At 36.0% G+C, this 15,445-nt stretch overlaps 1 protein-coding gene across 1 annotated transcript; it reads left to right on the forward strand.

The window, feature by feature from the left end:
- Positions 1 to 193: 193 nt before the first annotated feature.
- On the forward strand, positions 194 to 15,401 carry rab18b (RAB18B, member RAS oncogene family). The gene is made up of 7 exons (XM_007231095.4): positions 194 to 320; positions 3,490 to 3,545; positions 4,163 to 4,224; positions 7,462 to 7,534; positions 8,408 to 8,526; positions 9,389 to 9,455; positions 12,351 to 15,401. Exons 1-7 carry the CDS (start codon positions 253 to 255, stop codon positions 12,521 to 12,523), a joined length of 618 nt encoding a protein of 205 aa, XP_007231157.1. The 5' UTR covers positions 194 to 252; the 3' UTR covers positions 12,524 to 15,401.
- The last annotated feature ends 44 nt before the right edge of the window (positions 15,402 to 15,445 follow it).

Below are 15,445 nucleotides of genomic sequence, written 5' to 3' on the forward strand. Positions count from 1 at the left end.
TTTCACATTTTGAACTGAATTACTGAAATAAAGTAACTTTTTTAATGATACTCTATTTTTTAGATGCACTAGTATATATGTAAGATATTATAAAAAGAAATAAAAAACATTAAATGAGTAAAAAGGTGTATTATCCAAACTTTTGACTTTATTACTCACCCACAGCTCCCTCCCCTCCTTCCCCTCCGCTCCTCCCCCAGCGCTGTGTCACGTCAGCCTGATCCAGTCTGTACTGTAAACACGGAGAACACGATGGACGACGACGTGTTAACTACTTTAAAAATACTGATTATCGGGGAGAGCGGCGTGGGAAAATCCAGGTAACCCGCCTCAAAAATGTGTAGAGAGTTTGTACTTCATATTAAACTCGGTTAAAACCGCAAACCTGGCTTTAAACCCGGGTTTAGGACTAGAAAACATGGACTGCGGCGGTTGAAGCTGGAGGCGCAGCGGGGCTGGCAGTGAAAGCAAAGCTAAGCTAAGCTAGGCTAAGCTAAGATCAGATCGCATTCTTCAGCGCTGCTTAAAGAAAACTGTAATTTAACCCGCGAAAACCGAGTGACAGCGCTCTAAATTAAGCCATTATTATCTAAACATCTAATATATACTGAAACGGTGTGAGGAAAATTGTATAGTTCTGTTTTTGTGTGTTTTTTAGGCTTAAATGCGAGCTTTTCCTTCACCAACTTATCTCTTAGCTAAATGCCAGGCTAACGTTAATGCTAGCTTAGCTTAGCTAGTTAATTAGCCTCCTAGCTAACTTAACAGGCTTGCGAAATCATTAGCATCATTAGCTAACTAGTTAGCTAACTAAGATAAGGGCTGTGTGAGCTCAGCTATTAACGTTATTTAAACGTTTTATATAAAATTTAAGTGTCTAATTTCTGATTCAGAAGCATTTTAACGTCATTAGACCACCATTAACATTTATCTGCTGTTTATGTAACGTTATTGTTCATTAGTAGAGCACAAAAAAAGCTTTATAAAGTTGTTAACTCTGAGCTAAACTAACTTACAGTTAAGTCATATTTTATCAACGTAAGCACTAGTTGTACCTGTTTCTACACCATATGTCGTTTATTAAACGTTAATATTCTGTAATACAGCACAAAAAGGCTTTATAAAGTTTTTCAGCCTTAGTTAAGCTAACCTAAACTACAGTTTTACCTCTATATACATAATATGTAGTTATTAATTTAAGGGTCTAACTTCGTTTTTAACTAAATTGGACCACATAAAAACATCTTTCTTTTGTTTATTTAACGTTATTATTCAGTAGTAAGTTACAGCACAAAATGCTTTATGAACCTGTTTAACCTTAGCTAAGTTTAGCTAAAATAACTAACTAATTACAATAAATAAAATAAGTAAAATAGTTAGTTAACTAGTAAAACAGTTTTTTGTGTTTTTATGAGGTATGAAATCTGCCGTTTATTTCACGTTATTGTTCAATAATGGAGTAAACAGAGAAGGCTTTATAATGATGCTTACCCTTTGCTTAACTGCAATAAAGTAATTTTGTTTTTATTTTGTGTACACCACCTGCGGTTTATTTAAAGTTCTTATTAAGTAATTCAGTACAAAAAGCCTTCATAAAGCTGTTTAACCTTAACTTATATAAACTACAATGCAGTCCATTTAAACACTATTATATGTAGTATGTAAATGTCTGCCATAACTCGACCTTAACACAAGTTATCTAGCCAGTAAATATACATTTATTTTATGTGAATATTTGTTATAAGAAGTTTTCTGTAAAGAACTCTTAAATTGGCTAGGTAGATAGCTACATCATACGCCAATAATGGGCTTTATAATGGGGAGTTTCACCTCTTTTAACATATGTAGTGTTTACTTTTAAGTGTCCATTTAAAAAAGTATAATATGCTTTATAATGGGAAGTTTTACCTCTTTTTTACATATGTCATGTTTAATTCAAGTGTCCACTTTAGAAAATGTATTGTCTGGTTCCAGTAGTATGTGTCAGTTAATGAATACATTATACAGCAAATGAACAGTCTTTTCTTAAGATGTTATGTATTAAAACAGGAAAATGGTTAACTGTAAGAACTCTAAATAGAACTTAACTGTGATGGATAGACCAGTCAGACTGGGTCAGAACATCTCCAGAACTTCAGGCGGGTCTTGTGCGGTGTTCCTGGTATTCAGTGGTCAGGACCTCCCAAAATTGTTTTTAAAGAAAGGTCAACAGGTGGACTACCATCAGGGTCATTGTTGGCACCAATGGAAGCCACACCTTCCAACTTACAGAACTGTAATGCTGCATTCCAGTTGAACTTGAATGTCACAGTTTCCAAGTTCCACATAGAAATTTCTACACAACAAGTCAGATTCCTTCTCAAAAAGTTAAGAGAGCCTCACCAATACAAAGTTTAGAATCCAAGATGGCTGCCATGCACACCAACAGTAGTCAAAGCTGTAGTATTGTAGAGTTTATGTCTATTTTACACACAGTACTGTCTGTCTGTAAACATGTTTTTCATAGTGTTTGGATGCACAAAATACTGTGTATTGCATTGTTATCTATAGGGGTATTAAACAGCTATGAATGCTGGGACATATTTTGTCGGATTTACTATAAAACACTGTTAAATTATCGTTAAACCAGTTGTGGTGATGTGTATATAGTCACATTTTCCACATAGTGTAGAATAATATGAAGATTATTTTCTTTCGATTAGTCAACGATTATTTCTGCCATGTCCTCCATCTCTAAAATTATAGGAACAGCTAAACATGAGCTTTTAAAGGCATTTAAATCCCTGGATGTTGTTTAAACGTGGAACATACTGATATTTAGTGATTAAATATGTAATCTGTTGAGTTTGGGCACTTCTGGAGACACATACTAAGTTCAGTGTAAACTGTGTGATGAACAATTAGTCGATAATGAAATTTGTAGTCGACAAATTCAAATAATCGATATTGTCGATTATATCAACTAATCGTTGCAGCCCTAAAAACATCATGTATCTGACTATTAGAAAACATAGCCAACTTAGGTGTTGTAAAATCCAGCTTTTGGCATCAGATGTAAATGAAACACAGATTGTGTTGCTAAGTGGTTGCTAAGGTGTTGCTATGCTGTCTGTGGTGGTTGCTATGGTGTTTCTAGCTGGTTGCTAGGTGGTTGCTAAGATGTTGCCATGGTTTCTGAACTTTTTAATTTACTCTTTTAAATCAGAACAGTGGGAAATAACAGAGCTGAGGCACACCAGTAAATAAAACCACTTCTGACACCAATCTTTACATCTAAACTAATAAATAAACATTTATAATGTGTGGTCTACATGGGATCTACTGCTACAGTTACACAATACACAATATTTAGCAGGTGGCTGGTGTATATCACAATACTCTTGTACACTATGTGTCACACTTACATTGTTTTTTCGTCTTAATATGGGTAAGATATTGGTTTATTCCCCTTATTTATTTTATACTAACATAATTAAACCTTTGTTCTAGCTTGCTCCTGAGGTTCACAGATGACACGTTTGATCCAGAGTTAGCCGCAACCATCGGTGAGTCAAACTCTTATCATACCCTGGTGAGCTATTTCTAATGGCATGCCTGCATTTTAGACACATTACATCAGCACGCTGTGTAATCAGGCTGCACGTGTCGCAGTTGAGCTTTCAAATGAGCTTTAATAAGATTTAGTGAATACTTACAATCAACTAATGCAATACTTGATCGCAAAGAGCATTTTATGTGATTTTTAATGGGAAAGTTCACCTCCTTTATGCACTTTTAAAATCTATATACTCATTATCGTGCATATAGAGTTTAGGGACAGTACTGTATGTTAGGTTTTAGGCACCTAAAATCATTTTAGAGATTTTTATACTGTAGAAACTCTAGATAATTGAACAGACGCAGGGAAGCATACACAAACAGTAAAAAGGAACAAGGAAGCAGCAATCCAATAGCAGGATTAGATAGAGGACAAGTTTGCATATTTTTTTTTACTGATGGGATAATCACCTGCTGCCCAGATAAAGAGCTTTTTTAACTTTTACATGTTCCTAAAACATTTACTCAGTACTGCATGTAGAAGAAATGTGCTGAAATCTAGACATATTGTTCTTAGAATCTGAAATAATCTATTCAGGATGGTTTAATGTGTTCTCGATTGTAGGTGTGGACTTTAAAGTGAAAACTATAGCAATAGATGGCAACAGAGCAAAGTTGGCGATATGGGTAAGTATTTGTGGCTTAATACTTTGTACAAATAATGTTATTTTTGGTGTAATCTTAAGGTCTGCTCTTTAGGTAGGACTGTCACAGTAATTATGTTATCATGCAATATAAGAACATTACCGTAATCATTTTTTTGCTGACTTCGATATTTCCCCTTTGTGTTTAGTTAGTTAATGTGAATAAACTGATATGTCAACTTTGTTAAAAACACCAGAATATTATAATTTAGGACCTTTAAACATATTTCTATTCCAATGTCAATGCTTAAAGAGGTCATCCATATGCTTAAAGAGAAAAACATAAGGAACCATGTAGTAACTTAAAAGTGTTAAACAAACCAAAATACTCTGTGAAGCATTTAGGTGCTCTTATCTGGGGTGCTGTTAACTTGCTGTTTCTGAGGCTTGGGTGGTCCTGATGAGTGCCAGTTTCATCAAAATGTTTTTGATGTTCTTTGCGGTGACTGCACTTGAGGAACTGATGCTTTCAAACACATTCAAGTAATTAACTCTTGATGGGTGTGTGTCATTTAGAGCATTTATTTGCAGAAAAAGATTTAAGAGTTCAGAAATCAATATTTGGTGGAATAACCCTGCTTTTTAATCACAGTTTTCATGCATCTTGACATGTTCTCCTCCACCAGTCTTACACACTGCTTTTGGGTAACTTTGTTATTCATTCCTGGTGCAAAAATTCAAGAAGTTCAGTTTGGTGGTTTGATGGCTTGTGATCATCCATCTTCCTCTTGATTATATTCCAGAGGTTTTTAATTTGGAAAAATCAAAGAAACTCATACTTCTTAAGTGCTCTTTGTTTTTTTTCCCCAGAGCTGTATATTATACTTAAAAACAATTTTAATAATAACATAGATACAAATACTAGTTTTATATATATATATAACTATAACTTACTATATAACTGTGACTGTGTGTGTGTTCACTACACAGATAGGTTAAAGGCAGACTCCACATTCCGTCTGTGTGCCCAACACTAGTATGGTGGATCTGGTTGCCTTGTCTTGTCTTTCCTGCGCTCGTTATTAATAATAAATGAAATTACTTATTGATTATCGGATCGGATTTTTGCTGCTGCTTTGTTAATGCATTCGAGACCATTATTGGCCTTACATTAAGTGGATTTGACCTCAGTAAAGAGAATAACCGTCATTTTAGTCTGATCAAACTGCTGCTTGTTACAGTATACTATGGCTTATTGCAGGGCTATTTTGTAACTACAGTATATTATGAAATATACTGAGATATGCAAGTGTGTCAGGGTTAAAGGGGTTAAACGGTTTTAATAGGGGTGGCAGTATGAAAGTATATCAAAGAGTATAAACAAATATTAAAATATTACTTTTTTATATATATATATTTAATAAAAAGGCAGTATATTGTGATATTATTTTAGGGCCATATAGCTCACCCCTAGTTATTGCTAACAATGCTAACCTGTGACTTGAATTGGGATACATTTTGGTTAAATTCACCATAAAATAGTGGTAAATGATTCTTAGAAACTTTCTAAAACTTTCTAAAACTTTCTAAAACACAAACTTTCTAAAACTTAACGAAAACAAAACAGAAATTCTTTTAGTTGGAACCAGGACTAATAGAGAAAAAATAATGGGAAAATTGGGAAGTCTCGCTGCACAGGTTAAACCAGTAGTAAGGAACCTGGGAGTGATTTTAGATTCTGACTTGGGTTTTAAAGAACACATTGACAATGTTACAAGATCTGCCTTTTTTCACCTACGCAACATTTCTCGTGTTAGACCTTTCATTAGCCTTTCTGATGCTCAGAAACTCACGCACGCTTTTGTGTTTTCACGAATCGATTACTGCAATTCTCTACTTACCGGTTTACCAAAAAAGATGATTGATAAGTTGCAACTTGTCCAAAATGCGGCAGCCAGAATTTTAACGAAAACACGGAAGAGAGAACACATTACACCAGTTCTGGCATCATTACATTGGCTTCCAGTATCTTTTAGAATTGATTTTAAAGTACTGTTATTAGTTTTTAAAGCCTTAAATGGATTGGCACCATCGTATATTACAGATTGTCTGTCTCTTTATGTTCCCAGTCGTTCCTTAAGATCTAGCACCTCCAATCTTCTTAAATTACCAAAAGTTAATAAGAAGAGGAGTGGGGAAGCAGCTTTTTGTTTTTATGCTCCAAAGAAATGGAACAATTTACCACTTGAGATTAGACAAGCATCATCAGTAAATAGTTTCAAAAAGCAGCTTAAGACATATTTCTTTAAACTTTGTTTTAATAAATAATTCATTTTGTTTTATGTTTTTAATTGTTTTATTTCACAGTCACAATCTTTTGTAATTTTTATTATATTATTATTATTGTCCTTTTACAGTTTTATAAGTTTTATTTTATATTATATTGTTTTCTACTACATCTTATTTGAATGCTACTTTTTATCTTTAATTTTACATTTTTTTGATTGCCTTTTTCTATGTACAGCACTTTGAGCTGCATTTTAATGTATGAAAGGTGCTATATAAATAAAGCTTATTATTATTATTATTATTAGAACAGTTGTGGTAAATGACAGAAGTCTTTAGCTGGCTGTTTTTTTTTGTATATAGTGTTTAAAAATAGTGTAAAATAATCTATATGACTAATTTAACATAGCTTGGTTGTGACATTATTCCCATTTCTGCCTTTTGAGGTAAATGTAACTCAGCTTTAATATCTACTAGGGCTGTGTATTGGAAATAACATGGCAATATCATATGTACATCATATGATACAGGGGCTGTGGTCCAATAAATCGCAATATACTGTAATCAGTAAAAAAAAAAATTAATATAAAAAAATATATATTAATAATGCGATATACACACAATACTATCTAGTGGATTTAAACCACTTCTGACACCAATCTTTAGATCTATCTAAATTATTGTTAATACTGTACTCAGTATAAGAGTATATGTTAATGGCAGTTTTTAATAAATTGATCAAACTTATGTCATAAAATCCTCATTCTGTAAGTATGCATGGTGATGAATATACAAAATCCCTGTTTAAAGAGTTAAATACTCTTAATATTTGCTATTTTCTCATTATTTCTATGTTAAAAGCAACCCAACGTCTTGTCCACTAGATGTCGCTGCTGAATCACTGTAGTGATGCTGGATTAAGGCAGTGCCTGCTGTGTAAAAGTGTGTGAAACAGTGTTAATTTAGACATTGTTGTCTGTTCTGCTTTATTTAGGACACAGCCGGACAGGAAAGGTTCAGAACTCTGACCCCCAGCTACTACAGAGGAGCACAGGGAGTAATATTAGGTGAGTGGAATTATGAATTAATGAATTAAGTGGTTATTATTAGTAATGAGCACATCTAGGAGTTTTCTGTCTGTTCTGTCTGTGCAAATAGAAAGGTTACCCTTACACAAGAGGATAAAACATTCTTAAATTAAGTGGAAATTTTAAATATTTAATTCATCGTGATATTGCAGCTTTTCTATTGGTCCATTAAATGTGGACTTTTAGCATAATGTAAATAAATGTTGCAGACTCACATTGTGTCTAATAAGAATGGGGGGGGGTGGTATATTTATATTTGTTATATAATATTAATCTTGTTCCTTATGTTTCAGTATCAGAGAGAGGTTAATATACTTAATATACTTAATATAGATTTTTCTGAATGTTTGGTGTCTTGTGAATTTCAAAAGTTAGTTTAAAAGCAGTCTAAAGCGCTGCCACTATGATTGGGAGATGGCTGGTTCGAATCCCGGTCATGCAGCTTGCCATCAGCTGCCTGAGCCCCGAGAGAGAAATTGGCCTTGCTCTTTCTGAATGGGTAGATGGCGCTCTTTGCCCTCATCACTCTTTGTGTGATGTGGTTTAGCACGATACATTTTGCTTTAGCTCCTTATTTTAAATGAATTCTATCTTATCCTTAATTATGGTAAATTTTATAATGTGACTGCACATTTTATGTTATTTGTTTGGAAATAGTCTGATCACTTATTTATATTTTTACCCAAAATATTTCCCTGTGCTTATTTATCTTTAGATTGTTCTATTTTATACTGATCCATCTAAAGAGCCCGAATTAGAGGGTCACCTAACATAGACTGAACTCTTAATATGGTTTGAACACACTGTTATGGAATATAGTAAATGTGTATTGTCTTGTATTCTCTTTGTCAGTGTACGATGTAACAAAGCGGGACACCTTCACAAAGCTGGAGAACTGGCTGAACGAGTTGGAGACGTACTGCACGCGCAACGACCTCGTCAAAATGCTCGTCGGAAACAAAATAGACAAGGTTTGTTTGTTGGATTTACACTTCATCATTTAATGGCCTGCTGTTCAAGACCACACTGCAAAATACTTAAAGAAAGATGTTTAAAGCCCTATTTGGGCAGAATCAGGTTTACACGTGGAAATGAGATGTATATCATATGTTTCACAGTATAAGGAGCACTGGATTATAAGGCACATTTTGTGACACTAGTAAGGAACAGTGGTGTCGCCATGTTTTCCGTCTAATTCGGCAGGTATCGCTTCTGGGTGCAGATACCTGTAAAGCTAAGCTTAGTAAAGTAAACAAAACTGCAAATCTAAAAAAAAGCATTTTCTTCAGCATTAGCATTAGCAGCTAACCACCTGACAGGGCTTTACTGAGGAACCCTGAATGTTACGGTAAGCCAGACTGATTATATCCTTATAGTGCGGAAAATATGGTATATTACTGGTGGTTCCAGCGGTACCTACTATAAAATGAGCTGTGAAAATACCCTCAAGTCAGGATTTTCTAGTGTAAATGTGGGTTAATATTCCAACAAATCCTGTTATAAGAAGTTTTCTCAGGTTTTCTCAAGTACATAGGCGCTCGAGGAGGTGTTTAGTTTAATTGTGAATGGCGCAGATACCTTAAGTTGTTCAAGTCTGGTCTGCAAATCTCTTGTGTTAAACGACATGCAACACTTCTGAACATGCAGCTGCTATTTCCTTTTTTTTTTTTTTTTAGGATGGCAGTGCATAAATCAAGTAGCCACTCCCATCTCAGTCATTTACACCCATAATTATTTTTCCATGCAAATCAAGATACTTAAATCTCAGGTTTTTACTGTTATTTGGTTGAAAAAGAGTCAAAATTTGAAGATGTTTTTTGTTTCTTGTTTCAGGATAACCGAGAAGTGGACCGGAATGAAGGCCTGAAATTTGCACGCAAACACTCTATGTTGTTCATTGGTAAGTTGGAATTTTTATTAAAGTGCTGGAGCATATTTATAATCTTATTTTTGTTTTTACGCACAAATTGGATTATTCTTCATGTTGAAAATTTCTGGTCATGTGAATCAGGACAGCGTGTTCCTCAGACCAGACTGTTTACAGTTTCCTAACAAGTGTTTTCCTTCCTTACAGAGGCCAAACTTTGCATTGTACCAAGTGTTCTGTAGCGATTAGCCAAAGGACAATCATTCAATAAAATATTCAACCCTCTTTGGCATGACGTGCACAGATGCAGCAAACATCAAACTGTTTTATACATACAGCTCTGGAAGAAATTAAGAGATCACCCAGTTTCTGAATGAGTTTCTCTGATTTTCCTATTTATAGGTTTATGTTTGAGTAAAATGAACATTGTTGTTTTATTTTATAAACTACAGACAACATTTCTCCCAAATTCTAAATAAAAATATTGTCATTTAGAGCATTTATTTACAGAAAATGAGAAATGGCTGAAATAACAAAAAGATGCAGAGCTTTCAGACCTCAAATAATGCAAAGAAAACAAGTTCATATTCATAAAGTTTTAAGAGTTCAGAAATCAATATTTGGTGGAATAACCCTGATTTTTAATCACAGTTTTTCATGCTTTATCTTGGCATCATGTTCTTCTCCACCAGTCTTACACACTGCTTTTGGATAACTTTATGCTGCTTTACTCCTGGTGCAAAAATTCAAGCATTTCAGTTTGGTGGTTTGATGGCTTGTGATCATCCATCTTCCTCTTGATTATATTCCAGAGGTTTTTAATTTGGTAAAATCAAAGAAACACATCATTTTTAAGTAGTATCTTATTTTTTTCCAGAGCTGTAGTGTCACAATAATGTGTCTGTACAGTAAGATAAGAGGGTAGAAAAACCCAAATCCTATCAGGAACCAAATACATGTGGCAGTTAGTAAGATTTTTATAGTACCATTTAAAATTTTTGACACATCTTCTAATTCAATTTTCTTATTTTGTCTTTTTATTTTTTCCTACATAGTAAATGAATGATGAAGTGATTCAGACTATGAAGGAGCACATAAGGAATCATATAGTAACTTAAAAGTGTTAAAAAAAAACCAAAAAAAAAAAAACCAAAAATAAAATGTATTTAGATGCTCTTTTTATCTGGGGAGCTGTTAAATTGTGGTTTCTCAGGCTGGTAACTCTGTTGAACTCCTGTACAACAGAGGGAACTCTTGCTCTTCGTTTCCTGGGGTGGTTCTGATGAGTGCCAGTTTTGTCAATGTTTTTGAAGGATAGTCTTTGCGACTGCACTACTAATTGTGAAGAAATTATATACTGTAAATATATGCTTTATATGCTACACGATTTAGTTGTTTAGAAAAAAAATTGAAGTTAACATAGGACTGCATCTTCAGTACAAAGTATACGAGCCCCTGGTGACTCAATACTGATGGCGTCACTTTGTTCTAAAGGCTGGAGCACATGGCCATGTTGGTCATGATGACAGAATGAGCAGCAGGTCAGATTACAAAGCTCAAATTCTGCAGCTTGCGCAACAGACAGGCCTGATAAGCATAATAATATAAACCATGATAAACTCAGTATCTGATATAATATTAATCTGACTTTATTTTAACCCTTTATGACATAAGTATGGCAAATTACTGAGCTAAGTAAAGGAAAAATCATATCTAAGATTTGAAGGTCAGTTGTTCCAAAACCTTTCAAGAAGTTTGAAAGTACCCTCAAATGAAAAATGTTATGATTAAACTGGCACTCATCAGGACCGCCCCACTGTTTTAGTGTTTGTTTTTTTGCAGGGGGTGGTTGCAAATATTAGAGATGAACCATTTTCATATATGTTGATTACACTAATTAAAGCAAGCAAAAAAGTTTCATACTGGAAAAAATACTTTTAACTGTTTTGTTTTTTACGGTGGCCGAGAAAGCCCAGCGCAATGCAAATTGAAATGCGCTGCAAAAGCACAAAACACATCCATCAAAATTACAACACAGGCGCAGCAAATAGAAAAACGCGCTGCAAATAGAAAAACGCGCTGCAAATAGAAACACAACACAACGGAAGTGAGTCACAACACAACGGAATTTTCCCGGGGGACCTTAAAAGATGCTGTACCAGCTGTATACAAAGGACAATAAGTGGCAAACAAGCTTCTGAAAAGTAAGTTATGTTTATTACCTGTGATTGCCACGGTTGTGTGCATATTATTAAAAGTTCTGCTTCACAAAACGCCTTGTTTGCCACTTATTGTCCTTTGTACACATAGTGAAGTCCGAGACGTTACTGAAGACGCAGCTTAGCTGGTACAGTATCTTTTAAGGTCCCCCGGGAAAATTCCGTTGTGTTGTGGTTCTATTTGCAGCGCGTTTTTCTATTTGCAGCGTGTTTTTCTATTTGCAGCGCGTTTTTCTATTTGCTGCGCCTGTGTTGTAATTTTGATGGATGTGTTTTGTGCTTTTGCAGCGCTTTTCAATATGCACTGCGTTGGGCTTTCTCGGCCACCGTAGTTTTTTGATCTTCAAACTTCAAGACGGGTCAGTTTGATCCATAACATAACAGGAGGGTTAAGGTCTTTGTAAAACACAGAATTCACCAGAAATCCGATTTAAACCTATAGTTACTTACTACACAAGATAACTAACTGGTGTAACCTAGCTGGTGTAAACAGAGCTGTGGCCGAGGTGGGCGTGGCCATGAATACTAATTCACGGGTTGACATAGACACAGAGCTTTTCCTGATCGACTTGGTTTTTGAGGATTTTCGTTTACTAGCTGCTGCAGACAATGGAGGGAGAGACCTACTGTATTTCACAAAGAACAAGAAACACCTTTAATGAGCATACTTCATATTATTTCTCACACGTTCTCTCGCTTTTCTTCGCAGAGGCCAGCGCTAAGACGCGGGACGGAGTTCAGTGTGCCTTCGAGGAGCTGGTGGAGAAGATCCTGCAGACGCCCGGCCTGTGGGAGAGCAGCATGCAGAACCACGGCGTGCAGCTGAACGAGCAGCAGCAGCAGGGCCACGGTTCCTGCGGAGGATACTGCTCCCTGATCTAACTCTAAAACAGCACCCACACCAGACACCGGCAAAGACGGACTGAGTCGAGAGAGACGAGGAAAAACACGAAACACGGACGGTTTCCAGCTTCTGAACGAGAGCGCTCCCTCTGAGAGAGAGAGAGAGAGAGAGAGAGAGAGAGCAGCAGGTCCAGGTCCGCTCCCACCGGCGCTGCTCGCGCTGAGGGAGCTCAGACATTTGCACACTTCTTACACTTACACTCTTCTTTACGTCACTCAGTGTTTCCTGGTCTTCACACACTTCAGTTTATGTCCTCTGTATCACGTCCTATACATATGTATCCATGAAACATCATCAGATTTATAATTTTATCACTCTTTAAAACATCTACAGCTAAACTACAAAGCCCTAAATATCCATAAAAGTCCTTTTACACCAGAAATAGAAAGAGATTGAGTCATTTTTCTCTCTCTTTGGGAGCGCTACCTTCGAAAACCATGATTTTGGGCCAGTATAGCGGAAATATTTGGGAGTAGTTTTTGGGAACGGACATCTTTTTGGCCCGGCGAACTCGATCCAGAGGCAGGCCATTAAAAATGTCCTGTACGGTCTGTACCTTCCTAAGTTTTCACGACGACGTTATACTGTGTAAGCTTAGCTAAGCTCTCTGCTGTGTAATGTGTAATTCTCTATTAACGTACGTCTGTTTCCTTCCTTTATTCTCATTATTTTTATTCTTTTTATTATTATTATTACCCTGATGTTAAATGTTAATTTTTTTTTTTAGCTTTAGCTTTAGCTTTTTAGCTTTTTTGACTACACGCTTTATCTTTTTTTTTAAACAGTGTGTGGCCTCGTAAATGATGTCGCTTTGCATGGTTGTCCATTACTTTCGCAGAAATATTCCATCAGAAAATCTTAATCTTAAGCTTAATCAAAGCTCAGTTAAAGGAATGCTGTTTGAGGGTCGTCTTTTTTATTAGCTATTGACTATTGACTATATAATACGTGCTGGCCAGCCTGACATGAGCCAGATATGTAATGTCTTCTGTAGAACATGATGCTTTTAAAGGTGCAATAACATTATTATGACAAAAAAGAACTTTTGGTTGTTTTTAGTTGTTCTTTTTTTTTTTGGCTGCCTTGCTATATATGTATGCTTCATCTATGACCTGTTATCCTTGGACCAGGGGTATTATATCGAATTATTGGCATGTGCATAAAACAATTATCCATCTGTCTATACACTCTTGGCTCTGGGTTTAATGCAGTTCTGCTTACACATATATATATATATAAAACAGCTCTTGTTCATTGTAAAATAATCAGAATCTTCAGAATGGCTTGTTTTCAGTCTGTTTATGTTCATGTATCTTACTTCACTTGAATCAAGACCACGCCTTAACATTGAGTGAGTTTACAAACATGCAGTAATCTAATTACTGTAGAACAGAATGAAGATTCAGTCAGCTGTATATTATCCCCCATCACTGGTGATGCCACAACACCAGGAGGGTAAAGATTAGCGCATGCCTCCTCCGATACACGTGAAGTCAGACTCTTTACGCCTCTTTTCGAACTAGTACTCGGAGGAAAGCGCAGCGACTCGGTTCTGATACATCAGCTCACAGATGCAGCCTTGTGCTGATCGACATCACCCTAGGAGTGATGAGGGGAAAGAGCACCATCTACTGTACCCACCTAGAGAGAGCAAGGCCAATTGTGCTCTCTCAGGGCTCTGGCAGCTGATGGCAAGCTGCATGACCGGGATTCGAACAGGCGATCTCCCGAGCATAGTGGCAGGGCTTTAGACCGCTAAACCACTTGCTGCCCATTCTCTACATGAACTTAAGTAGTCAGATAATATTAGGTGCAACTAGCTAATAAACTCAGAATAAGGGGTGGGATGAAAGATCGATATTGCGATGTAATGTATTGTTTCTGTTTGATACATTATCAATACGTGGCATCGAATATTGATATTTTTATTGAACCATAGGAGACCACTTAAAAATAATCTCCCTAAAGCCTGATCTGGATGGGATTAGTTTTTCAGGAGGTTCTGGAGTAATTTTCTCTTTTATGTGAGGATCCTCTGTGAATTTATTCCCGTCCGGAACGACCATATATGGTTTTTCTCAAGACGTCCTCTCAGAAAATTACAGGCTGAATTATTATCTACTGTTTTTCTCTGAACTCCGTGGTCCTTCGGTAATGTTAGTCTTGTCCGGATCCACATCTCTGAGTTTTGTCTCCTCACGTTTAATAAAATAGCTATTTGTCCACTGCACACTTTGGGCGTGCGTTTCCACGGAGATCCATGTTAAAAACACAACAGTGACTGGAAATGGAGGAGCTACTGAACTCTGTCACGTGACCGAGAAAGTGCAGGAGTAGAAGTGTGAAATATTTAAATATTTTTCACAGACGTCCCCCTGAGAAACTAATCCCATCTGGTTAAGACTTGCCCCCAGTTAGACTTACTAAAGTTACTGCTTCATTACTCCACATGGTGGCGCTATAATCAAATGAATAAATGAGTAAACCTGCAGTGAAGAGAATTGGTTGTTAAATTCTGTGAAACTGACACTAATAAATACATAATTCCTGGCATTAACTTATTCAGTAACTCAAATGCTATGAAGTATCTTAGAAAACTGTCTTGTGATTTATCAAGAATCAGAGAATCACAGTATTGTGAGATCATTATTATCATTTATCAGCTAGAAGATGATACCTTCAGTATCTTCAGTTTTCTTCATTGTTGCTCCGAAAGACCATTTCTTCAGTGGTCAGGACACTACAGAAGATCTCTGAAGGCTGTATTCTGTTCTGTATCACATTAGGGTTACAAATGTATCTCTGAGAGCATCAGTACTGTTTTCTTTTGCAATAAAATCTCACTCATATTACTCACATTATAGTCTTAATGTTCTGTCACTTGCAGAAAAAAAGCATTT

The sequence above is a fragment of the Astyanax mexicanus genome, chromosome 4, assembly GCF_023375975.1.
Source record: "Astyanax mexicanus isolate ESR-SI-001 chromosome 4, AstMex3_surface, whole genome shotgun sequence".
NCBI classification, from domain to species: domain Eukaryota; kingdom Metazoa; phylum Chordata; class Actinopteri; order Characiformes; family Acestrorhamphidae; genus Astyanax; species Astyanax mexicanus.